This window comes from Trichosurus vulpecula, chromosome 2, assembly GCF_011100635.1.
Source record: "Trichosurus vulpecula isolate mTriVul1 chromosome 2, mTriVul1.pri, whole genome shotgun sequence".
NCBI classification, from domain to species: domain Eukaryota; kingdom Metazoa; phylum Chordata; class Mammalia; order Diprotodontia; family Phalangeridae; genus Trichosurus; species Trichosurus vulpecula.
In genome coordinates, this window is record NC_050574.1 from 439,480,305 (window position 1) to 439,507,164 (window position 26,860).

At 36.8% G+C, this 26,860-nt stretch overlaps 1 protein-coding gene across 1 annotated transcript in view; it reads right to left on the reverse strand.

Moving 5' to 3' along the window:
* Window positions 1-284: 284 nt before the first annotated feature.
* The window catches only part of EFHC2 (EF-hand domain containing 2), a 280,790-nt gene continuing 254,214 nt past the window's right edge, over window positions 285-26,860 (reverse strand). Inside the window, 2 exon segments of the mRNA XM_036747276.1 lie at window positions 285-380; window positions 24,567-24,669. Coding sequence (XP_036603171.1) covers window positions 285-380; window positions 24,567-24,669 — 199 coding nt within the window.

The window sequence follows — 26,860 nt, forward strand, 5'->3', positions numbered from 1 at the left end:
ACTACAAAGATTCAAAAGAGTGGAGCATTAATGTCATACACATAATGAAGGTGTTGAGTGTCTTTAAATGATACGTTTATTAGTTCCAGTGTTATACAACATAACATTTTGAAATTTGAAAATGACAAAAATACATTAACTATACTTTTACATTGGAATTCAGGATTTAAGTTCAGTATATATCATTGGTTTTCTAATTTTTAAAAGAAATTGCATCCATCCTGGTAACCCTGATGAAGCAAAAGCACTAATTTCAAAGCAGGTGACCTATACTAACACCGTGATTAATCTTCTGGGCCAAATAAATCCTCCAGAAGTGGCAGGTATCTGATGCATTTCACTGGAAGAGGAGGAGCCACATAATTCCAAGAATCTTCATTCTGCACAGGAGAAATTACACAACATACTTAGAATTTGCACCTTAAGTTGTCCAGGGTTTATGTGAAAGCTATTCAGGAAACAGAGATTTTTTAAAACCAGATCCTGCCACAGTCCACTTCACAGGACAACTATTATCCTTATGAGCTTAATTTCTTCATTGGTTCATCATTTAGAAAAGAAAAATCTAAATTAGCAGTCATAAGAGTACTGTGGTTACTGTTCCTCTGTAAAGTATATTATAAAAAGGGTTGGACCTTGTAGTCAGGAAATCTGGGTTCTAGTCCATCACTCTGTCACTATCTCTTGTTCTTATAATGCTGGGTAGGGTACTTTCTATATGGTCAAGAAGATCAAATACGTTTTTGAGAATTTTTTTTTAAAAAATAGGTTGTTATATTTCTCTTGTCAATAGCTAAGTAATTATTTGCCCTAGGCTGTCTTGATTAAATGCCTATGAAAAAAGGGAAACATTTTAGGTACCTCTAAGCATTTCATTTTACCAAAAGTCCTGAATGCCTTGGCCTTATATCTCTACTCAAGGCATATCTATACCTCACTTTAACAAATTATTCACTTTAATGATGGAAGTATGAGAAGAATGATAACTGATGAATTGAGTTATTTTCCCTTTCCATTCATGGACATCGGAGGAGCCCATGTGCCATATCGGATTCATGTGAGAAAGATGACACTTGCTTGGCTAACATTTTAACTTTAGGAAAATCACTTTACCTTTCTCAAGTCTCAGATTCTTTGTCTATAAAATTAGGTAGCTATAATAGACGATCTCTATGTTCTCTTCCAGTTCTAAATCTATGATCTTATGTTCACCAGTGGCAAACATAGCCCTGCCTACCTAGCTTCAGTCAATACAGGAAGCCAATTCTAGCAAGATTTAAAAGAGGCTGTTGACCAACTTCATATGGGCACGACATTGGTACCACTAACAGGATATTTCTAAAATTTAAGTAATCTTATTTTTTTTTCAGTTAGCAAGCATTTATTATCTCTTCCTTCCACGTCTTCCCCACTAGGGGAAAATATAACCTTTGTAACAATTGTGTATAGTCAAACAAACAAATTTCCACATTGACCATGTCCAAAAAAGTACAACTCATTCTGCAGCTTGAGTTCATCTTATCTCTCTGTCAGGAGGTGAGTAGCATCGGTCATTGTACTGATTAGGGCTGTTAAGGCTTTCAAAGTTGTCTTTACGATGTTGTCACTGTATAAATTGTTTTCCTGGTTTTGTTCACTTTTCTTTGTATTGGTTCATACAAGTCTCCCCAGATTTCTCTGAAAGCATCCCCTTCATCATTTCCTATTGCAAAATAAGTATTTCATTCTATTTATATACTATAACTTTATCACTCTCCAATTGATAGTCACCCCCATGGTTTTTGCCCATTCAAAAAAAATACTGCTATAAATATTTTTGTACATATAGGAGCTTTTCCTTTTTCTTTGAGCTCCTTGGAGAATAGGCACAGTAGTAGTATTGCTGGGTCCAAGGGTATGCACAATTAAGTAATTTGGGAAGGATAACTCCAAATTACTTTCCAGAATGACTAGACCAATTGACATCTCCACCTCCAAGCACAGTATTACACTCCTCCCTTCCCCCATTGCCCAATTAATACCCTATTTTAAAATAAAAAGCTTATGCAGATGAGTGATCTATAAATTGTCAACCTGTATAAGTCTATTCCATAACTGAATGACATAGAGATGTAGTAGGGGCTGACACTGTCTCTCTAAGGCTTCAAATCGCAAGATTCCCAGTCAGTACTTTAGCACTCAAATTGGATGTCCCATAGGCATTTCAGACTCAATGTGTTGAAAACAGAACTCACTATCTTTCTCCCTGAAACCAATCCTCTTTCCAACTTCCCTATTACTGTCAAGGGACAAGAGACACCCTCCCAGTCATCCAAGGTTAGCAATGGTGGCATTTTCCCTGACTTTTCACTTGCACTCACTACACGTCTGATCCTTTACAAATCCTATTTTTTTTTAATCTTTGCAGTATTTCTTATATATGTCTTCTCTCTACTCACAGAGCTACTACCATAGTGGTAGCTTTTGCCTGGCCTATTTCCAAAGCTTTGATATCCCTGCTTCAAGCATCTTCCCACTCCAATGCATCCTCCACTTAGCTGCCAAAGTGACTTTTCTAAAGTACGGATCTGACCACATCACCCTGACTACTCAAACAACTCCAGTGGCTCCATATTACCTCCAGAATTAAATATAAAGTCCTTTATTTGGCATTCAAAGCTCTTCATAAGATGGTCCTTTTCTACCTTCTTTTTGCTTGGTCCCTCCTTCTCTCCAAATTGCTTGCTCCCCCAACACACACACACACACACACACACACACACACACGCACGCACGCACACACGCACACACACATGCACACATACTCCAAACATTAGTCTATGGTTGCTGTTCCTCACATATGATAACCCATGCATTTACAATAGCTATCTCTAGGAGACTACGTGACTCCCTTCCTTCTTTGTCCTTGCATACTTCAAGAATTAGATCCAATCCTAACTTCTGTAGGGGCCTCACCTGGCACCCTTCCCACCCCCCGAATCTCTTCCCTCCAAGACTGCCTTCCATTTCTTCTGTATATATCTTGTACATACGTAGTCGCTGGCATTTTGTTTCTGTCATTAGGAGACGAGCTCCTCCATGATTTTGTCTTAGTATCTCTAGCTCTTAGAACAGTGACTGACACATAGCAAATGTGTCATAAATACTCATTGACTAACCGATTGGCATTAGTTAAATGTCCTCCAGTCTGGACAGTTACAGGATAAAGGTGCATTTTGATCAACAACGGTTAGGAGCTGTCCAACTCTACACTACAGTCTTGGGGTCAAATATGTTCCCTTATCAATTTTAAAGCAGTTCATACCATCAAATTATATCTTTAAGCATTTACCCTCTTGATATTGATGAAATACTACAAATATAGATGTCCAGAAATTGTAGCAAAAAAGATTGTTCTTGTGGAAAGAGCATGGATTTGGAATCATCCATGTAGTTTGATCTGATGGGGATCCCAGGGGGCATCTAGGCCAACCCCCTCATCCAACAGATGAGGAAATCCAAGGCACAGAAAAGTGAGTGACTTGTCTAAGCTCCCATGGGTACCAAGTCCTTACTAGCCATGGGACCTTAGGGAATGTCACAACCTCTCAGAGTTGTTTCAATTTCATTTTCTTTATAAATAATAGTACTTAGAGTATCTACTTCATAGAGTTGCTGGGAAAAGTGTTTTGTGTGCAGCAAAATTATACAGAATGTCTCCAAAATCTTAGTTCAGTTTTAACACCCTTCATGCTGACACACATCTGCATGTGTGCATGCATGTACATGGTATTAGGTATAAATATGTGTGTGTTTACATTTATATACAAAGCCAGTCAATAAACATTTATTAAATGCCACACTGATACATATGTACATATGTGTGCATGTATACATTGGTATATAAATATCATATATATGTGCATATATGTGCATATGATTGTTGTTGTTCAACTGTTTTCAATCCTGTCCAACTTTCTGTGACCCCATTTGGGGTTTTCTTGGCAAAAATACTAGAGAGTTTGCTGTTTCCTTCTCCAGCTCATTGTATAGATGAGGAAACTGAAACAAACAGAGTTAAGTGACTTGCGCAGGGTCACACAGCTAGTAAGTGCCTGAGGCCAGATTTGAACTCAGGAAGATGAGTCTTCCTGATTCCAAAGCCAGAAGCTCTATTCACTGTGCCACCCAGCTGCCCTATGTATATGTAAATATGCACACATGTGTTAGGAATGTTGCCTCTCTTGCATGTATATACACACATACCTATGTATGTATTATATATATATATATATATACATGTATATCTCTATGTATATGTAAACAAGTATTCTTTCATTTTCCATGCAACATTTTAATACAAATGAATGTAGTCGTATTAAACTCTGATTCATTTACTTGACATCTATAACGAGAAAAAACATATATGGGAAACTTGTGTTTCCCAAATTCTCTTATAATGATCAAAAATCCTCCCCATAATTTACTTAGTAGCAATAGAGAGGACTCAAGTTCTAACACCAAAGGAGACACGATATAAATTGTGTTACAGTAATGATAGACTTGAGATTTGCCCAAGGACAAGAGTAAAAGAGATATGCAACCAATGGCATTTGGCTAAGTGAAACTATTTAGTTGTGTATATAATAATTCCGCAAATGAAAAGTTAAAGATATTCTATTAGATTCTGCCCATATTTTTTTTAAATTGTCTGAAGTTATTTTTTTTATTTAAATTTATTTATTTAACATATTTGGTTTTCAGCATTGATTTTCACAACAGTTTAAATTACAAATTTTCTCCCCATTTCCACCCTCCCCCCCACTCCAAGATGGCATATATTCTGGTTGCCCTGTTCCCCAGTCAGCCCTCCCCTCTATCACCCCCCTCCCCTCTCATCCCCTTTTCCCTTCCTTTCTTGTAGGGCAAGATAAATTTCTACGCCCCATTGCCTGTGTATCTTATTTTTTAGTTGCATGCAAAAACTTTTTTTTTGAACATCTGTTTTTAAAACTTTGAGTTCCAAATTCTCTCCCCTCTTCCCTTCCCACCCACCCTCCCCAAGAAGCTGAGCAATTCAAGTTAGGCCACACATGTATCATTATGTATAACCCTTCCACAATACTCATGCTGTGAAAGGCTAACTACATTTTGCTCCCTCCCAACCCATCCCGCTTAATTGAATTTTCTCCCTTGACCCTGTCCCCTTTCCAAAGTGTTTGTTTTGATTACCTCTACCCCCATCTGCCCTCCCCTCCATCATCCCCCCCTTTTTTATCTTCCTCCCTCTTCTTTCCTGTGGGGTAAGATACCCAACTGAGTATGTATGGTATTCCCTCCTCAGGCCAAATCTGATGAGAGCAAGGTTCACTCATTCCCCCCTCACCTGCCCTCTCCCCTCCTCCCACAGAACTGCTTCCTCTTGCCACATTTATGCCAGATAATCCACCCCATTCTATCTCTCCCTATCTCCCTCTCTCACTATGTTGCTCTCTCATCCCTTAATTTCATTTTATTTCTTTTAGATATCTTCCCTTCATCTTCAACTCACCCTGTGTCTGCTCTCTCTCTTTTACATATATATATATGTACACACATATATATAAACACACATGTATATATACATACATACATACACATACATACATATACACATAGATATATACATACATACACATTCACTTATATATATACATAAACATATATATATGCATATTCCCTTCAACTACCCTAATACTGAGGTCTCATGAATCATACACATCATCTTTCCATCTGCCCATATTTTAAGATCCAAGATCAAGCAAGATTTCCCACCTGTAGCCTTTTCCACCTACCTACTCCATTCACAATTCTCTTAATTATGCTCATAGATGTTGATAGCAATGCTAATTATTACTTTTTTAAGCTTTTCATAATTTCTAAATTGTTTTCTGGGTGCTTATCTCTCCAATTAAATGCCCAACTCCTTGAGGCCAGGGACTTCAAAGAAATTCTAGCCTTGTAAGAGCTGGGACTCCCAAAGGACGATGGGGAAGGACATCTTTTTACAGAAGCTCTTGATGAGGTCTGGAGACCTCAGACTTGGGAAGCCCCTTGAGGGCATAGCATTATGCCGCTTTTTTGCCAGGGGTTGGTGGATACTAGGTACTTAAAAGATATTCACTTGCTTTATCAGGAAGATTATGCTAGCAATTAGCTAGAAGGAATGGAAGTGGCTTCTGAGGGCAAAAAAGGAGGCCAGAGGAGAGGACTAAATGGAATGGCAAAAAGATAAATGTTTCATAGTTTATTCTACAGCTAACTTTTTCCAAGGGAAGATTACAGTTTGAAAGTAAATTTGAAAGTACAATTTGAAAGTAAAAATGTCCTGCTGTGAAGTAAATAATCATTCTCCAATTTATTTTTTTGGTGAACCCAAAATTTTCCTATATTGCACTGGGCTTCACTTGATGTAGGGTGTCTATAGCCTTGTACAAGATTACAGTTTGAAAGTAAATTTGAAAGTACAATTTGAAAGTAAAAATGTCCTGCTGTGAAATAAATAATCATTCTCCAATTTATTTTTTTGGTGAACCCAAAATTTTCCTATATTGCACTGGGCTTCACTTGATGTAGGGTGTCTATAGCCTTGTACAATCATAGCATTTTCTGCATTTAATGTCCTCTGGATTTCATTCTCTCCTTTGAAAGCAAAAAAAAAAAATCACTTGATTTGCTAAACAATGCACATTGGCAAACACACAGTAAGGATTTACGAAGGGAAAACTTGCTAACTTCTATCACAATTAAGGCAGAAGCTTGCTGTGGTTTTGGAAAAAACACCTTGCTCTAACAAGCAATGTGCATCTTTAAAATCTAAAAGCATATCTGATTTTGTCTTTATGAGTTAATAAGAATCAAAAAAAAAAAAGGAATTCTTCACAATTACTTGTGGATTTAGAAGATGTGATCCTGATTACAGCACCATAGGAGAAAAAAAATGCCATTGCCCAGTACTTCACACAACAAGGTTCCTAAGATCATAGACCTAAAGCTAGAAGGAACCAAAGAGATAATTTATACCAATCCCCTCACTTTGCAAATGAGAATTCTGAGGATCAGAGAGGGTAAGAAATTTTAACAAGGTCACACAGATAAGCAAATGGTCAAGTTAGGATTTGAACATCAGTCCTGAGTGGGAAGAACACCAAATGCAATGTTCTTTCTGCTATTCCGTGGAGACTCTGAGGGTTTCTCAGTCTTGGTTTTGCAACACCTCAACAGGGCTTCCAACTATTTCAGAGTTGTTACTAAATTCTTGAAATGAAATTATATTCCTTTTGCTTTAATTTAAAAAGTATTACATGGCACAAAGCACTTTCTGGAAGGAGAAGGAGCTAGGAGATGTGTTATAATATCACAAGAGAATAGTTAGTGTCGCCTATGTAAAAATGGGGGAATGAGCACTGCTCAGACTAGTTATGAGGGAAGCCCTTCAAAAAGTCAAATAAGTTGATTATTAAAATTACTGTGGTGAAAGAAAGCAGATGCTGATCTGAAAAACTGTGTACCCATAACTCTTGAAACAGGAAGCAGATGACGAGGCTGGATGGAAACACATTCAATATCAGCAGCTGAGTCAGAATAGCAAAGCTATGTGCAAGTTAAGAGGCTCTGGATTTATCTGCTCTGACATTTTTAAAAGACAACTTAATTGGATTATATCTAATTCTATTTTAAAATTTTTTCCATTGTAGAACAAGCAGCCAGATATGAGAGAGGAAAACAACAAAATAGCAGAGGCCAATTAAGTGCCTAATTAAAAAAAAAGAGTTGATCTTTATTTATCTCCAAGGGGGATAGACATGTTACTTGATTCTTCCCTATTACTACCCACACAACAATTTAATTAAACAAGCATTTTTTTCTACATATGAGGCACTATGCTAGGCACTAGGGATGCCAAGATGCCTACCTGTCTATAAGATAACAATCCAAGGGAACTGAGGATGAGACACAAACACAAATGGCCTGGACACAAGGGAGAATGTGATGAATGTAAGGGAGAGGCTCAGGGAAAAAAAGGAGGGGCTGGGGAGAGATGAGACATCTGAAGAGAGAAAGCTCATTTAGCTGGAAGGATTTAAGGAAGGCCTCAAGGAAAGGGTGACCTTAGTGCCATTTTAAGGCATAGTTACTATGTAATAGTAAGCATTCCCTACATAATGAGTATGGTTTTGCTTTTGTGACAAATACAACAATTCAACTCACTTTAATTGAGTAGACAGTACTGAGGTCCTATTATTATATACAGGGCAAGAAACAAAGGGCAAATGAAACACACCACTTGACCTAGGAGAACCTTACAATTTAATGAGAAAACTTGTAAAGAGGAGGGTGGAAAACTGAGGAAACAATTCCATGGCACGTCATGATTACCATGTTAAGTTTAAAGAAAATTAGTTTTGTTTTGAAAATTATATTGCCCTTTGCACTCTCTAACTTCTGGCCAAAGTGAGCTACCCTCCATCCCCCATTTCTCTCCTTCTCTCTGTTGTTTCCATGCCTCTATTCATGCGGTAACCTCCTGCTTTGAATGGATGTGTCTCTCTGTTGAAGACACTCCTTTTTTTGAGACTGTGCTTTCTTCCATTCAGGTGCCACTTCCTTTATGAAGGTTTTTCTAACTCTTTCCTCCAGGTCATGAAAAAATGAATTATTATTTCTGAGTTGTAAGTTAATTGAGGTCAGAGTCTATGTTGAATCTTTCTTTATATACACAGTGCCTGGCATGGTCAGTACTTGATAATAATAACCACTGACTTTATATAGGTTATGTAATTTTCCCAAGGTCACAGAGGTATTAAAATGGAAGAGTTAAGATCTGAACTCAGTTTGTTTGACTTCGAAGTGGCACTTTCCACTAAATCACACTGCCTCTCAGTCCCCAAGCAGAGGCCTCTCAAGGGAGAAAACAATTGATATCTGCACCTCCTCCCTTAAGAATCCCAGTGAAGGAGAGGTTCTGGCTGATGCACCAGGGACTTTGAATAGGTGGTAATACAAGGAGAATCTCAGTATCAATCCTACTGCTGGAACAGATTGCATACAAAAAAAAAAATAACCTCTTAGCTACTTTACTGCAGGCGACCTCGACCCACAATGGGGATCTACGAATGTGTTGAAAGACTTATTAATTCCTTTTATGCAATGGTCCTGATATTCCTGGTGCTACTCCTCGTTACCACTGCTTTATATTGGGAAATCCACAATGAATTGCAAAGGTCTAACACATCATCCTTCTCTGGGATTCAGTACTTCCAAAGAGAGGAGGCAAAGTGTAGGATTTTTGGTTTTTGACTCCTTCCATAGTTGATCAACTTGGTACTATTATGGTACTTTGAAGGGCTGTTACAATATTTGGTGTTTTCCTGTTGTTTGTTTGTTTATAAACTGCCCTAAGCTCCTCCTCCAGGGTTGCCTTTTGTTGTCATTTCATGCCTCAGGAGTTAGGTTGTCTAGTAATAGCTCTAAGACCATTTAAGTGGTGAAAGTTCTCCTAATATACATATATAGACAGAGGGCACAGGGTAAGTTGAATATGAATTGATGATATCTAAAAAATAAAATTAAGGGGTAAAAGAAGACTATATTGGGAGGAGAAAGGGAGAGATAGAATGGGGTAAATTATCTCACATAAAAGAGGCAAGAAAAAGCTGTTATAATAGAAAGGAAGAGGGGTTAGGTGAAAAGGAATGAGTGAACCTTACTCTCATCAAATTTGGTTTAAGGAGGGAATAACATACACATTCAATTGGGTATTTTACCCTACCAGAAAGTAGGGGGGAAGGGGATATGGGAGGGGGGATAATAGAAGGGAGGGCAGATTGGGGGAGGGGGTAGACAGAAGCAAACACTTTTGAAAAGGGACAGGATCAAAGTAGAAAACTGAATAAATGGGGGCCAGGATAGTATGGAGGGAAATATAGTTTGTCTTTCACAACATGACTATTATGGAAGCCTTTGCATAATGATACATGTATAACCTATATTGAATTGCTTGCCTTCTCAAAGAGAGGGAGTGGGAAGGGAAGAAGGGAGAGAACTTGAAACTCAAAGTTCTAAAAAGAAATGTTCAAAATCGTTTTATGTGCAACTGGGAAATAAGATATGCAGGCAATGGGATATAGAAATCTATCTTGCCCTACAAGAAAGTAAGGGGAAAGGGAATAGGGTGGGGGGACTGGGGTGACAAAGGGAGGGCAGACTGGGGAAAGGGACAATCAGAATACATGCCGTCTTGGGGTGGGGGAGGGGAGAGATGGGGAGAAAATTTGTAACTCAAAATCTTGTGCAAATGAATGTTGAAAACTAAAAATAAATAAACTAATCTTAAAAAAAAAGAATGTTCTCCTAGAAGACTTTAGGACCTTGACACCAAAGGGTGGGATGTCGTAAGAGCAAAATCACTCCATGTAGGTTAGACTAATTTTGTTAACACCTTCTAAAATCCGTAGGCTAGACTAATTTTTTTCCCTAAAACAGACAAAAAAAAAAAGCTGTCTTTGACTCTGGATTGGTCCAGGGGAATTACTAAGGTAGCTTCCTGGTGGCCTGAAGCATAAAGAGCTCAGTACATAAGAAGCTGGAATTCTATAGGCTTAATGGGCCCCCTTCTAACTGGGTACAACACCATGGCAAATTTAGAGGTGAGGGGAGCTGCACACATCTGAATAAAAGTCATATTTTTTCCAAATATCCTTTCCATGGTGTTGTTAAATTAGCTATTTTTGTTTAATGTCATATGGTCTCCCCTATGGAGAGTCATTGGAGCACTGTGGATCGTTAGCTGGCCTTGGAGCTGGTAAGAACTGGGTTCAGGTGCTGCCTCTGGCACATGCAACTGTGTGATTCTGGGCAAGCCACTTGCCCTCAAAGAGTCTATATTCTTTTTGGATCAGGATATGATATACACAGAGAATACAAGTCATAGGGTCATAGGTGTATGGGACCTCAGAGGTCATTTAGTCCAAAGCATTCATCATACAGATATGGAACTGAGGCTGGCTAAGTTAAGCAAAGTGCCCGAGATTACACAGGTGGCAATGGAATGAAGAAAGGAATGCACAGACAAAGTGCTCTAGGAAATCTGAAGAGGGAGAAAACACTTCCAAGCTAGTGGGGTTGGGAGAAGATCAGAAGGAAGAGAAGGATTGTGGCAGGCAGAGATGAGGCGGCTGTGCAGTCTGGCAATTCTAGCTAGCCTTTGTAAGGGCACAGTCTTGTTTAGGTGATATATGAAAAGAAGGAAAGTAAAACAGAGAGAAGGATAGGCTAGAGTTGTGAAATGTAGGGACTTAAATGCCAAACAAAGGAGTTTGTAACTGATCTTATTATGATAGAGAATCACTGAAGTTTTTTTATTAGGGGAATGATGTTGTCATAAATGTACTAGGAGTTTTTACTCATCTCTCAAATTCAACCACATGCTTCACTAAACACTATATAGTTAGATCCTACTTAGTGTGAACAATAAATAATTACATAAAATATTGTAATTGGTTCTAGCCCAATGGACCCTGAACTTCAGAGCAAATACAAACAGAAATTACAAACAGAAAATATCAACAGATCAAACAACACAAACCAGTAGACAGGCTTCTAGCTTTCTGTCCAACATATTGGCACATAGTTATCAGGGAAGTACCAACATCTAGGTTTTCAAGCAGGGGGGCTCCTTAACAACAGCTACCCAGGGTCTCGTCTGGTCAACACAACACCCTTCCAGTGAGTGAGAGCCCCCAAACAAAATGCTAACCTCTTCAGGGTTGAAGGGTATCACAACCATGCGACTCAAACCTATGTGAACTAGGCTTTCCCTTGACGTAAGCAGGTCATCAAAGACTCCCAATTTAGTCAAAGAAACAAAGGCCAGACTCATCAAGGCACTTGATTACCTAAGTGCTCCAAAAGAGAGAACAGTAAAAAAAAAAAAAAAAGGTCCCACCCTAATTACCAATACAATTGCTCATTAATTTATGAAATTATGAAATGGAGCAGGCACACCCAGTTCTTTGGGTACTCACCAGGAAAGACCATGATGGCAGCAGGGAGTAAGGCACTTTAAGAAGGCACAGAGGATGTAGGGGCAAATAGCATGGGAAATATAGAGACAAGTAGCGAAAAAAAGAGAAGGGGGATATAGAAGCAGATGGCATGGGGACAGGGAGAGGGTGGTAGAAAAAGGGAGACAGTTGTGGGGATGAAAATGGGGAGGGGGAGAGGAATGGAGAATGAGCCACATAACCATGGATTAGAGTTAGGAGCACTAGACAGCATGGAGACAGATGAAGATGAGTGTTTGGGGTGGAGGCGGAGTTTGAGATCTCATTTCTATGGTGTTGACATGGAGCAGACTAACTTAGCTATGCTCCCCTGGGGCTGGTTCATTAACATATCCAAATCACCTCAAGGTTGTCAGTAAAACTTTAAAATGAACATATTCACATCATCTTAGATGTCTCTGAGGTGCTGCTGGCCTTATTGCTAATTCTAGAAATATCTGATATTTACATACACATCATTGGACCAAAGCGCCCTGACAGTAAAACACAGATGGCTTCTCCTGATTTAACGCATATTACCAGGAGGGGATTTTTGGTTAACATAGGATATAGTTTGTGAAGTACACTCCTTTGATCTTTAGGACAGTCTGTACATGACTTCTAGGTACCCCTTCGCAATCTTGTTTCCTGCTACTATTACTTTATATTGGCTACTTAAAAATTTACTATACTGACTAAAAAGAGGGTGGTGGTCAAGGGGACCAGAACAAGATACAATCTTAACACACCAGCAATGGAGATTGAGAAAAATCAAACAGATGGGAGGAGAAACAGAGGAGATCAGTATCATGGAAGCCAATGGAGATGACTGTGATTTACAGGAGAGGGCGGTCAACAAGTTTGAAACCTATATGTCAAGTAGAATGGGATCTGATAAAAAGCCATCAGAGTGATCAATTAAGAAACTATCCGTGACCTTGCAGAGAGCACTTTCAATTGAATGGTAAGGTCAAAAGTAAGTTGATAAGGGATTGACCTACAAGTAAGGAAATGGAAGCAATTAATACAGACAATCCCATTTAAGAATTTGACTGGGACAGAGAGGAGAGGTGTAGGACTATAGTTTGAAGAGATGAGAAAGGTAAAGTAAAAGCTAGTAAGGTGCCAGTGGATAAGGATAGATTGAAGGTGGAAGACATGGGAGAGCGACAAGTGGCAGGCTCAAGCTATGTAAGGTATTGAAGAATGAAAGAGAAAAAAAAACACCTTTGAAATCTGCACGAGATGGCAGTGATGTCTAATCACAAGAGTAAAATCTGCGATTCCTATTTGTCCCTTAATACCGTGCTAATAAATCTATCTACCATTTTCCGAAATAGATGATTTGAAAGAACTCGTATTATTATCTAAAAACAACATTAACTCATCCTATGTGTCTGTTGCATGCCAAAGCAACTTGGATTTCAGTTCTCAATAATCTAAGCTAGAATGAAGCTATTCTCTTTTTCTGACAGCCCAAGAGGCAATCAACTATTTACAGTCTCCAAAATCAGGAATATACAAGCGGAAAGGAGGCAAACAGTAAGACATATTGCTGGAAGGCATGCCCCAAGGGCCTTACAAATGTCCTTCTGTTTTCCCTGCCTAAGGCCTACATGTCACAGAACAATGACAGGAATGAGGTCACATGTTAACATATGATGCTGTTTTATGTTGCAGTAGTTAAAAGGCAGTTTCCTCCAGTTGTACTTCAAACTGGCCTCTGAAATGCCAAAAGATGAGATGCCAGTATTAGAAAGCCAAAGTTAAAAAGTTTCCATGAGTACCTATTTGGAGTGTGTGTTTTAAATCTTAATTCTGAGATTAATCAGACAGGCTCATAACCAAAGGGACCTATTTCTGCCAGTTTTATAGCTACCATCTGTGGATAATCACTACAAAAAGGAAATGATGTCTCTAAAACATAAGACAGTAAAGACTGCAATATAGCTGGAACAAGGGATGTTCACACAGAACAGGGAAAGATAAATCACCCTTCTTATCACTAACTAAGCTACTACTGGACTACACCTGATGACAGTGAAGAAATCAGTCCAAAATGAGAGAGCTGATAAGGTAAAAAGTGAAGTGGTCAAAGGTCAGGAGTGATACTGACTTACTTAAATCTGCACAACAAAAGGCTGTTTTCACTAGATCAATCAATTGACAAGCACTCATTAAGCACCTACTGGATGCTGGGTGCTAGAAATGCAAAGACAACCTCCATAGATAGATATAGATAGGTAGATAGATAGATAGATAGAGAGACAGAAGACAGGATAGATAGATAGATAGATGGATGGATGGACGGATGGACGAATGAACAGATGGATGGATGGATGGATGGATGATGGATGGATGGGTGGATGGATGGATGGACGGACAAATGGACAGACAGATAGACAGACAGACAGATAGATAGATAGATAGGTATATGATAGATAGATGATAGATAGATAGATAGATAGATGATAGATAGACAGTGATAGATGATAGATAGATAGATGATAGATAGATAGATAGATAGATAGATAGATAGATAGATAGATAGACATATGATAGATAGATAAAACAGTTCCTGCCCTTAAGGAGCCAGAGTATCATGTAAAATAAAACCAAAGATGATCTACATTATTAAGCATTTAACAATTGAAACAATGCCAAGGAAAGTAAGAGAAACTTTGTTGTTCAGTCATTTTTAAGAAGTGTCCCACTCTTTGTGACCCTATTTGTTTTGTTTTGTTTTGTTTTTTTTTGGCAAAGATACTGGAGTTGTTTGCCATTTCCTTCTCCAGCTCATTTTAAAGATGAGCAAACAGGGTTAAGTGACTTGTCCAGGGTTACACAACTAGTAAGTGTGTGAGGCAGAATTTGAACTCAGGAAGATGAGTCTTCCTGACTCTGGGTCCAGCACTCTAGCCCATGCCATCTGGCTACCTCAAGGAGAAACTAGTCTCTTAGTTATGTACTGATACCAGTGCTCTGATTATGTCATGTAAAATTTAGAGAATATATGTCATTGAATATGTGGAGAGATTCATGCATCCAAGGGGCACCTAAGGGCGCGTCCAACTCTGAGTTTCTAATACTCCTCATGAACAAGCATTCCCAATCTTTCCCCAGGAAAGCTGTATTTTTTCCATTTTCCAGTTTTCAGATAACTGTGGAAGAGAATAATCCAAATAGTTTGGAAAAGAGGAATGAATCAGAACCTCTCCTCCCTGAGGAGGCAGACCTGCTGGTGGATGCCCACCTTGTGGTAAACTAGGTCAAGCTCTGAGATCAAATGATCAATTGCAAAGAGTTGGTTAGGGAAACTCTGAGTAGAAGTATCTTTGGATCCATACTCATAGAACATGAACTACTTATTGCCTGGCCTCTGAAATTTTACTGCGTTATCGGTCTGTATGAGCTCTATAAAATTATGGTTAAATAGTACTCAGTAAAAATTCATTTTCCCTTCTGGGAATTATTATTCTAATCCCAAATGGAAAGTATTTTCCTTTCTGGGACCTATGGGAGTATCTTTCTGTTCTAGCTAAATTCTCATTATCTTTAACTCAATCCTTTCACTTCACATTTGGCTTCCTTTTACAAGTAGCTTAAAAATGAACTCATAACAACAGGCATCTTCTCTTAGAAGTAACCATCTCCAAGTTAAGACATCAAGCTTGTTGGGACACTTTCTGGGCAAAGCTCTTCTAGTCCTAATAAATAACATTCTAATTTCTTTAAGATCCCTTCCTGAAGGAAATACTTCATTCATATCTAGAATATAGCCACTCCATGGATATAATATATATATATACATATACATATATATGTATATATATATATATATACACAATATATAACATATTCCTTATGTTACAGATGTGTAACTAAAGGCCAGAGAAGTTATGTGATTTGCATGGGGCCATACTGTTATTAGAACTAGAACTCAGGATGTCACCCACCCAGTACAGTATCCTTCCCTCTCTACCATTCTGAAACAACAAAGTGAATTAAACATAATGAGCATCTGAAACACAAGGACGATTGAATTGTTAAGGGAATTGTTGCTATTCTTTTTAGTAGAGCAAGATACTTTTAATACTTCTAAGAAAAGATAATGAAATATTTTGTGAGTATGAAATTCTAGGTATGGAAGAGACTGCTACTGGTCAAATAAATCCCACCAATATTCAAAATACAGCCTCACTAACTAAACTAAATGAATCATTTTATTTTTAAGGGAGAACAATTGGCTAGTATCAATAAAGATCTTAGTCCTTAACACCTCCAGGGAACAGTCAGCTGGCCCAGATCAAAGTTTCAGCCCAATCATCCACTTGTTTATTCTCATAGCAAGAGGATTCAATTAGATAATATTATGGCCAGACTAGGAGAGTATATTGGTTTGAAGGATTAACTGTGTTTCTTTTTTTATAGAGGATAAGAAGGAACTGTAGAAGTCTTCTGCCACTGGAAACTCTGCCTAGTATCCTGTAACTGGATAAATTTACTTAATCTGCTTTGAATAAAATTCCTTCTCAAAAATACTCATATTCAATGCCTATAGCTGGTAACCATATACTGTCCAACCTAGGATTAGTTATATATACTACACACGTTGTGTTACGATGCCAAAACATGTGAATGAAAAGTGAAAATTTTAATCATCCACATATTTATAAAATTCCAGATAACAACTAAAACATACTTAATAACTAGCATTTATGTGCTGCATTAATACTTACAAAATGCTTTACATATGATATTTCATTTGACTCTCTGGTATTGTTTTTAAAATATTGAGATGACTTTATTTTACCTTTTCTATGGTTTTTTCAGGGCCATGGAGAGATAATTTAGTGGAGTTATTGATGTGATAAAAGTCAATCATAATCCTTGCTTACCATCTCAAATATTTGATACTCAAATGGCTCTCTAATCTCACTGATTCAAGTTCCCCACAATGAAGAAGATCACAACTATGGTAGATGTAATATCCTAATCCATTCTCCAGTGCACATTAGTCTATTTTTTTTCCTTAAAAGGTGTTAAAGCCATTCTCAAGAGTTGATCAAGAGTTGACCATCATTTCCTGGTCACCTGTATACAAAGCAACACAAGAAGCTCAGAGAACTTTCTGAATCTTGACTGCTGGAAAAAGATGGGCAACTGACAAGGGAGCTTCCCACAACTGAATTAAACAAAAGTGGCCTCAATGTCTAACCCCACTGACTAGCCTTCTCCTGATATGGCTAAGTGAAACTCCATTTGTTTTCTGTTGAAGGACCTACATGTCTGTTTTGCATTTCAATACTGAACCTAAACTACCAAGGGAATGGCCTGAGTCAGAACCAGACCAGACCAGCAATCCATTCACTCTGGTCCATTATGGGTGACTCATCCATATTCTCTTGTGTTCACCACAAGGTATCCAACCAATATGGCAGGTATACCAGTAGAGAATTCTGGAGGTCCACCTATCATCATCACTTGCTGTTGTCACGGGACCAGACCATTTTCTTTTCCTGTCATACAATTCCTGGGTGACAATTTTTAACTCCTGTTCTTTAGAGACTATCATTAGGTAGAGTTTGAAACTTATTCACAGCTACCATGTGTTTTTTCGTTATCCTTCACATGACACTCATCCTTAATTCTTCAGAGTCAGTGATGTTCCAGGTTTTGCTGCCATATGAAAATACTGATAAAATATTCCTATTGAAAAGATGAGCTTTTCTTTCAGCAGGATGCATAGTCAATAAAGGAGTACAGTAATTTCCTGAAAGTAATTCAGCATAATTTCTTCCTTCTTAATGCTTGGAAGAACTGATTGGTTATCTATACTGTCTGTACTAGATATACATATTGTTGGACAAACTCTGTAGAGTGTCCACTGAAACGAATGTTCACATCTGCATAATAGACCTTCTTTATCTACTTGTTCTTTCCTGTATGGATAGCCAGGCTTTCAAAATCCTTTAAATGATTACAGAACTTTTCCAGTTGGCTCTCGAATGTCTTGCACTTGAATGCAATTAATAAAATATCATCCACAATTGGGAGGACCTCACCATCCACAGGGAATCCACCATTTGGATCTCCATCATAATGGCAAATAATTTTGATGAGTATATAACTCCTGTTTTATGCCTCATCTCACATTTCAGAAGGTCAATGAATAGGAATGCTTTCATTGTTAGATCTTCCAAGAAATTCTGAAAGATCTTGATATATGGAAGAGATGCCCTGTTGTAAAATATCCTGTAAAGTGGTATTTTAGTCTACTGGATCACATGCTTTTCCAATCTACCAAGAATAAGAAAAATGTGATATTATATTCTCTACATCTTTCAGTCAATTGTGACATGTCATATATGTGGTTTACTATTGAATATCACTACCTCTTATTCTCTCTCATCAAAGATGTCCTCAGTTAATGGATAGATGATCCTGATAAAAATTTCATATAGATGGGAAAGGCAGTCATTGTCAAAGGTTGTTAGTCCCCATTAATTTTTTTTTCTACCAAGGTTCAATATTTTTTCCTACTCCTCTCATATCTTCCCCTCCATCAGATGCCTTGTATATTGCTCTCTCAAAGCAATGCTCTTGCAATTATATCACTTCCAGCATGTATCTTCTCTCTCTACTTGATCCTATCTGTCAGTTGATAAACATTCATTAAACACCTATTATATGCCAGGCACTGTGCTAATCACTGGGATACAAAGAATCTATTATGCTTCTGATGAAGTAAAAAAAAGGCAGGGGTAGCAATCATGATCTCAGACAAAGCAAAAACAAAAACAGATCTAATTAAAAGAGATAAGGAAAATTATATTTTGCTAAAAGGTACCATAGACAATGCAATAATATCAATACTAAACATATATGCTCCAAACGGTATGATTCTTAATGAAATTCTTAATGAAAAAGTTAAATGAGTCACAAGAGGAAATAGACAGTAAAACCATATTAATGGGGGGCCTCAATTTGTCTCTTTCAGAACTAGATAAATCTAACCAAAAAAATAAATAAGAAGGTAAGGAAATGCACAGAATTTTCAAAAAGTTAGATATGATAATCCTATGGAGAAAACTGAATGGGAATAAAAAGGAATATACCTTTTCTTGGTGGCACAACACCTATTCAACACCTACTAAAAAACTGACCATGTATAAGGGCATAAAAACCTCACAACCAAATTCGAGAAGGCAGAAATATTAAATGCATTCTTTTCAGATTATAATGGAATAAAAATTATATTCAACAAAGGGCTTCAGAAACATAGATTAAAAATCAATTGTAAACTATATAACCTAAGCCTAAAGAATGAATGGTTTACAGAACAAATCATAGAAAAAAAATCAATAATTTCATTAAAGAGAATGACAACAATGAGACAACATACCAAAATTTAAGGGATGCAGCCAAAACAGTACTTAAGGGCAAATTTATCTCTAAATGCATACATCAATAAAATATATGCCCAATGAATTGGGCATATAACTAAAGAAGATAGAAAAAGAACAAATTAAAAATCCTTACAAACACAAAATTGAAAATTCTGAAAATCAAAGCAGAAATTAATAGAATTGAAAGAAACCATTGAACTAATAAGTAAAACTAAGAGCTGGTTTTATGAAAAAACCAATAAAATAGACAAATCATTAGTTAATTTTATTTAAAAAGAGAAAGAAGAGAACTAAATTACCATTATCAAAAATAAAAAGGGTGAATTCACGACCAATGAAGCAGTTATTAGGAGCTATTTTGCCCAATTATATGCCAATAAATCTAACAATTTAAGTGAAATGGATGAATATTTACAAAAATGTAAATTGTATTAACAGAAGAGGAAATAGAATATTTTAAAAATGCTATCTTAGAAAAAGAAATTGAAAAAGCCATCAATGAGCACCCTAATGAAAAATCTCCATGACCAGATGGATTCACAAGTAATTTAAAGAACAATAGTACATATAATAATATACTATATAAATACCATACTATATACCAGTACTATATAAGCTATATGGAAAAGTAGAAAAAGGAGTCCTTCCAAATTCCTTTTATGACACAAATGTGATGCTGATACTTAAACCAGAAAATGCAAAAATAGAGAAAGAAAACTATAGACTAATTTCCTATTGAATAATAATGCAAAAAAATTTAAATAAAATAGTAGCAAGAAGATTACAACAATACATCACAAAGATCATACACTATGACCAGGTGTGATTAATACCAGGACTGTTTTAACATTAGGAAAACTATCAGCACAGTAGACCACATCAATAACAAAACCAACAGAAATCATATGATTATCTCAATAGATACAGAAAAAGCTTTGGACAAAATACAACACCGATTCCTATTAAAAATGCTAGAAAGCATAGGACTAAATGTAGTTTTCCTTAAAATGATAAGTAGTATCTATCTAAAAACATTATAACCATTATCTGTAATGGGCATAAGCTAGAAACCTTCCCAATAAGATCAGGGATGAAGCAAAGATGTGAATTATCACTACTGTTATTCAATATTTTACTAAACATTCTAGCTATACCAATAACAGAAAAAAAAAGAAACTGAAGGAATTAGAAAATGCAATAAGAAAACTATCACTTTTGCATATGACATGATGGTATACTTAAATAATCCTGAGAATCAACCAAAAATCTACTTGACATACCTAACGTTAGCACAGTTTCAGGACATAAAATAAACCCACATAAATCATCAGCATTTCTACATATTACCAACAAAGTCCAGTAGCAAGAGATAGAAGAGGAAATTCCATTTAAATAACTGTAGGTGATATAAAATACTTGGGAGTCTACCTGCCAAGACAAACCCAAGAACCATGTGAACACAATTACAAAACATTTTTCACACAAATAAAGTCAGATCTAAATAATTGGAAAAATATTAATTGCTCATGGGTAGGCCAAGCCGATATAAAAAATGACAATTCTACCTAAATTAATTTGCTTGTTCAGTGCCATACCAAGCAAAATACCAAAAAAAATTATAGAGCTAGAAAAATAATGACAAGAAATTCCTTTGGAAGAACAAAAGGACAAGAATATTAAGGGAACCAGTGTGGGGAAATGTGAAGGAAAGTAGCCTAGCTGTACCAGATTTCAAGCTGTATTATAAAGCAGTAATCATCAAAATAATCTGCTACTGGCTAAGAAATAGAGTGATGGATCAATGGAACAGATTAAATGTATAATACACAATTGTAAATGACCATAGCAATCTAGTGTTTGATAAACCCAAAGACCCAAACTTTTGGGACAAAGACTCACTATTTGATAAAAATTGCTGGGAAAACTGGAAAGTAGTTTGGCAGAAACTAGGTATAAACCAACATGTCACACTGTATACCAAGAAAAGGTCAAAATGGGTACATGATTTAGACATAAAAGGCAATAACATAAGCAAATAAGGAGAGAAAGGAATAGTTTACCTGTCAGATCTATGGGGAAGGAAGGAATTTATGACCAAGGAAGAGATAGAGAGCATTACAAGATGTAGAATGGATAGTTTTCATTAAATTAAATTAAAAAGCGTTTACAAAAACCCAGTGCAGCCAAGATTAGAAAGAAAGCAAAAAGCTGGAGGAAAATTGTATAGCAAGTGTATTTGATAAAGGCCTCATTTCTCAAATATATAAAGAACTGAATCAAATTTATAAGAATACAAGTCATTCCCCAATTAATGATTGATCAAACGTTATGAACAGGCAGTTTTCAGATGAAGAAATCATAGTTATCTATCATAATGAAAAAAAATGCTCTAAATCACTATCGATTAGAAAAGTACAAATTAAAACAATCCTGAGGCACTGCCTCACACCTATCAGATTGGCTAATATGACAGAAAAGGAAAATGATAAGTGTTGGAAGGGATGTGCAAAAATTGGGACAGGAATGCACTGTTGGTAGAGTTGTGAACTGATCCAACCATTCTAGGCAATAATTTGGAACTATCCCCAAAGGCCTATAAATCTGTGCATAACTTTTGACCCAGTAACATCATTAAGTCTTTATCCCAAAGAGATTTTTCAAAAAAGAAAAGGGTTCTACATATACAAAAATATTTATAGCAGCTCTTTTTGTGGTGGAAAAGAACTGGAAATTGAGGGGATGCTTATCATTTGAGGAATGGTTAAACCATCGTGGTTTATAATTGTAATGGGATACTATTTTGCTATGAGAAATGATGAGTAGAACTCTTTCAGAAAACCCTGGAAGAACTTACATGAACTGACAGCAGAGTGAAGTGAGCAAAACCAAGAAAACCTTTGTACACAGGAACACCAATATTGTATGATGATCATTTATCAATGACTTTACTATTCTCGGCAGTTCAATGATTCAAGACCATTCCAAAGGTCTCATAATGAAAATGTTATCCACTGCCAAAGAAAGAACTGATGGAGTCTGAATGCAGATTGAAGTATACTGTTTTTTTCTTTCTTTATATTTTGTTGGCCTCTTTTCTTTCACATAACATGACTAATACAGAAATGTTTTGCATGATTGCATATGTATAAGCTATATCAAATTGCTTTCTGCCTGAGGGAAGGGGGGAAGGAAGAAGGGAGAAAATTTGGAGCTAATTTTTTTAAATATTAAAAATTGCTTTTACACATAACTGAAAAAAATTATTCAATAAAAGAAAAAGAAGAGAAGAGAAAAAGAAAATGCATGGAGTTGGGAGGAAGAGGAGTCCTTTATGTCAGGAACAGCAAGGAGGCCAATGTCATATCACAGAGTAGATGACTGGGGGAGAGTGTAAGGTATAAGAAGCCAGGAAAGGTAAAGAGTGCCAGGTAATGAAGGGCTTCGAACACCACACAGAGGAATTTAAATTTGATCCTGGAGATAAATGGAAGCCACTGGAGTTTGACTGAGTGGGGCAGGAGAAGGTGGGTGACATGATCAGACCTGCACTGTTGGGCGACAAGTAGAATGGGAGGAGAGTGGACTGAAGAGAGAGGCTTGAGCGAGGGAGCCAAATAACTACTACAACATTACAAAATTATAATACAACTGTTACTATTACAATAGATGCTTCCTGTACTAAGTTGGTGTCAGTGTCAGAGGAGAGAAGGTAATATACAGAAGAGATATCATAAAGCTGAAATTGAAAAGCCTGACAACAATTTGGATAGGTGGTAGGGGAGGGGTGGGAATGAAGAATCAAGGATGACAGCTAGGGGACAGCAAGGATGACAGCTGAGTGACTGGAAGGATGGTAAGTGCACTTGATAGTAAGAGGAACGCTCATAAGGGGTGAGGGTTTGGGGAGAAAGATGATTAGTTCAGTTTTGGATATGCTGAGTTTGAGATGTACACAGGACATCCAGTTTGAAATGTCATGGGAGATCACGAAGTAAAATAGCATATAGAAGTGGAAGAGAAGAGGGCCCAGGATAAGGCTCTGTCAGACACCCATGGGTAGCAGGTGTGATGTGGATAAAGATCTAGCAAAGGAAAGCAAGAAAGATAAGTAAGAGGAAAATCAAGAGAGAGTAGAATCTTTTCTTTTTTCTCTTTCGTGACATTCTCCCTTCTCTATAAGCATCCCAGGGATTGTGATTAGGGTCCATATGTGATGGTTCCACTATCTTTGATGGAGAAAATAATTTGTTGAAAAGTTTTTTTGCATTTTTCTTCCATTTGTAGTCCATTTTCCATTATCATCCTTGAATGCCCTCAGTATGGATTTTCTTAGTTGAACTTCTTTACCAAGCTTTCTTTAGACAGTTGTATGCCCTTTCTTCTTTCTGCTTTATAAGATGATATTACTTCATCATCTTTTTATAAGATTTTTACTATTTTTATATATTTATATGATTTATATATATTATATGATTTATATGATTTTGCAGATGTTCATATTCTTATCTTGTATTCTTTTCAGCTGTAATATTTTGTATACATAGGTGCAAATAGAATAAAAAGTCCATTTTCTAGAGTATTGCATACAGCATTTGTTCTACTTTAGTATTTGCCTATTATGGAAATTATTCGGATTTTTAAAAAAATTTTAAATTAAAATGTAACATTGTAAAATACATGGTACATTGAAATATTAGTGGTTCAGTGAAATTCTTAAATGAGAATTCCAACTATCCCAAAATTTCCAAAGAATTGTCTAGTTTCATGTCCTTTGTTTTTTTCTAACTAAAAAATTTTATATTGTAATTTTTTTTAAAATATCATCTGTCTCATATTTGAAATAAGTATTCATGCAGCACTGTGTTATGGGAAACTATAAACACAATTTCAGATCCATTTGGGGATGGAGCCAACATAATGTATCATTTGAGCTTGGCTCCTGTAGTGTCTTTTATTATTAGAATCTTTCAAAAGAATGCTTACAACTCTCTCTTTTATGACAACATTTCTAAGATGAAGGCCACCAAAGGTAAATCTATTTTAAAGCTTAGAAAATTTTGAATATATAGCTTTAGAAATATGCATTAATTCTTACATTTGGACAGGCGAGTGCCTGGAAAGGAGGAACCGTGTTGACTCTCCAGTTTATGGCACAGAAAAACTTCTGATAGTCGATTAGTTCCTGGCTGTCTTCAAACCTGAAAACATAAATTTCATAAACAGATTAATTCCACAGTCTGAATTAAATGTCATTGTTAATTTTATCTTTAAAATATATTGCCATATATTATTTAAATAAAGTTATAGACTAGCTGAAGGAAATCTAATCTAGTCTAAAGTATTTCATTTTATGGAAATGTAAATACATAAAACAGACATTCTTAAAAACCCATGCAACTTTTAATTCAATATTTTTACCCTAAATATTTCTGCAAAACATTTCCAATTTCATATTTAAACAACAACAAAGAAATCCATTTTTTTTCAACTTCATTTTCCCACAGTTTAGGAAATAAATTAAAGAACTCTAGAAATGGTAGCATTAATATTTTCACAAACATACTGAAAGTGATCAAATGGAATCCACTAAGCATGTAGATTCGATATGAATGATTGTATTTGATTTCTCATTTATCCCTTATAGACCTTGTCTATATGTGGTTATTTGCAATTGTCTCTCCCATTAGACTGTGAATCTCTTGAGAGCAGGTACTGTTTTTGATCTTTCTTCGTATCCCCAGCACAAAGAAGGCACTTTAAATGTTTATGGACTGACTGATTTTAAATTTTTTGCATTCAGTCTCTATGTCACTCTTATACTTTATCTGAAATTATGATAATTTGTGGCTTAATTCAATTCACCAGAAATTTACTATGTGCCAGACACTGCTCTAGGTGTTGGAAATTGTGGGACAAGAATGAAACTTCTTCTGTCTTCAATCATATATAAACAGATACGTTAACATAATACATGATAATTTCTCGGGAGAGGGCACTAGGAGGTAAGGGAATCAGGATGGCCTCTTGTGGATGGCATCACTGAAGCTGAGTCATGAAAGACCCTAGAGGTTCTAAAGACATAGCAGAGGAGAGAAAGTATTCCAGGGGTGGGGGATAGCCAGCGCAAGAGGGAAGACCAAGTAGGCCAGTATGGTCGAAACACAGTGTATAAGAAGAGGCAATGCTTAATGGGCCTGGAAGTATAATGGTTGTTCAGTTGTTTCAGTCGTGTCCAACTCTTTGCGACCCCATTTGGAATTTTCTTGGCAGAAATATTGGAGTGGTTTGCCATTTCCTTCTCCAGTTCATTTTATAGGTGACGAAACCGAGGCAAGCAGGGTTAAGTGACTTATCCATGATCACATACCCAGTAAGTTTCTGAGGCCGGATTTGGACCCAGGAATATTAGTCTTCCTAACTCTAGGCCCTGAATTCTATTCACTGTGCCATCTAGCTGCCCTGGAAATGTTGGCTGGAGCTCAATTATGAGAGGCTTTAAATATTTAATAGAAGAGTTCGCATTTTCTCATAGAGACAATGGGAATCCACTGAAGCTTCCTGAGCAGTGGAGTGACATGGTCTAGCTTGCGCTTTTGGAATATCTGGAACTGTGGAAAAAGGGTATCGGTTCTGGAGTCAGAGGACCTGGGTTCAAATCTTGCCTTTGACATTTGCTGTGTGACTTTAGTCATATCACCTTACCTCCCTGGGCCTTATGCTCCTCATCTATAAAATAAGGAAATTGGATAAATGGTCTCTGAGGTCCCTTCTGGCTCTAGATATGTGATCCCTTGGATTTGGAGGTTATGTGGATGAGATAGGGGAGAGATTAGGAAGATAAGAGACCTTTTAGGAGGCTATTGCAACTATCCAGGTGACAGTGGATGAGCTTCTGAACTAGCATGATGTCCATATAAGTAGCACGAAGGGGACAGATGAAGGAAATGTTATGTAGGTACAATCAATAAGGCTTGGCAGCAATTTGGATATGGGAACCAAGTAAAAATGAAGAATGCAGAATGACTCCTAGGTTTAAAATTTGAGGGACTAGAAGAACTATGGCACCTTGATGGAAATTGGGAAGTTTGGAGAAGGGGTGGGATTTAGGGAAAAGATGAGTTATGTTTTTGGCATGATTAGTTTGAGAAGCCTATGGGACATTTGCATGGTAATGACCATCAAGCAGGTGAAGACATGTAACTGGCACTCAGGGGAGAGAGTAGGGTTGGATTTCTATATCTGGAAGTCATCTTCATACAAACCATAACTGAAACCACATAAAATTGTGAAACTGACAAGAAAACTATTGCAAAGAGAGAAGAAAACACAGGAGAGGAAGCACTCTCACATATGGGGCAATGACATAGATAATGTTTGTGCAAAGGAAAC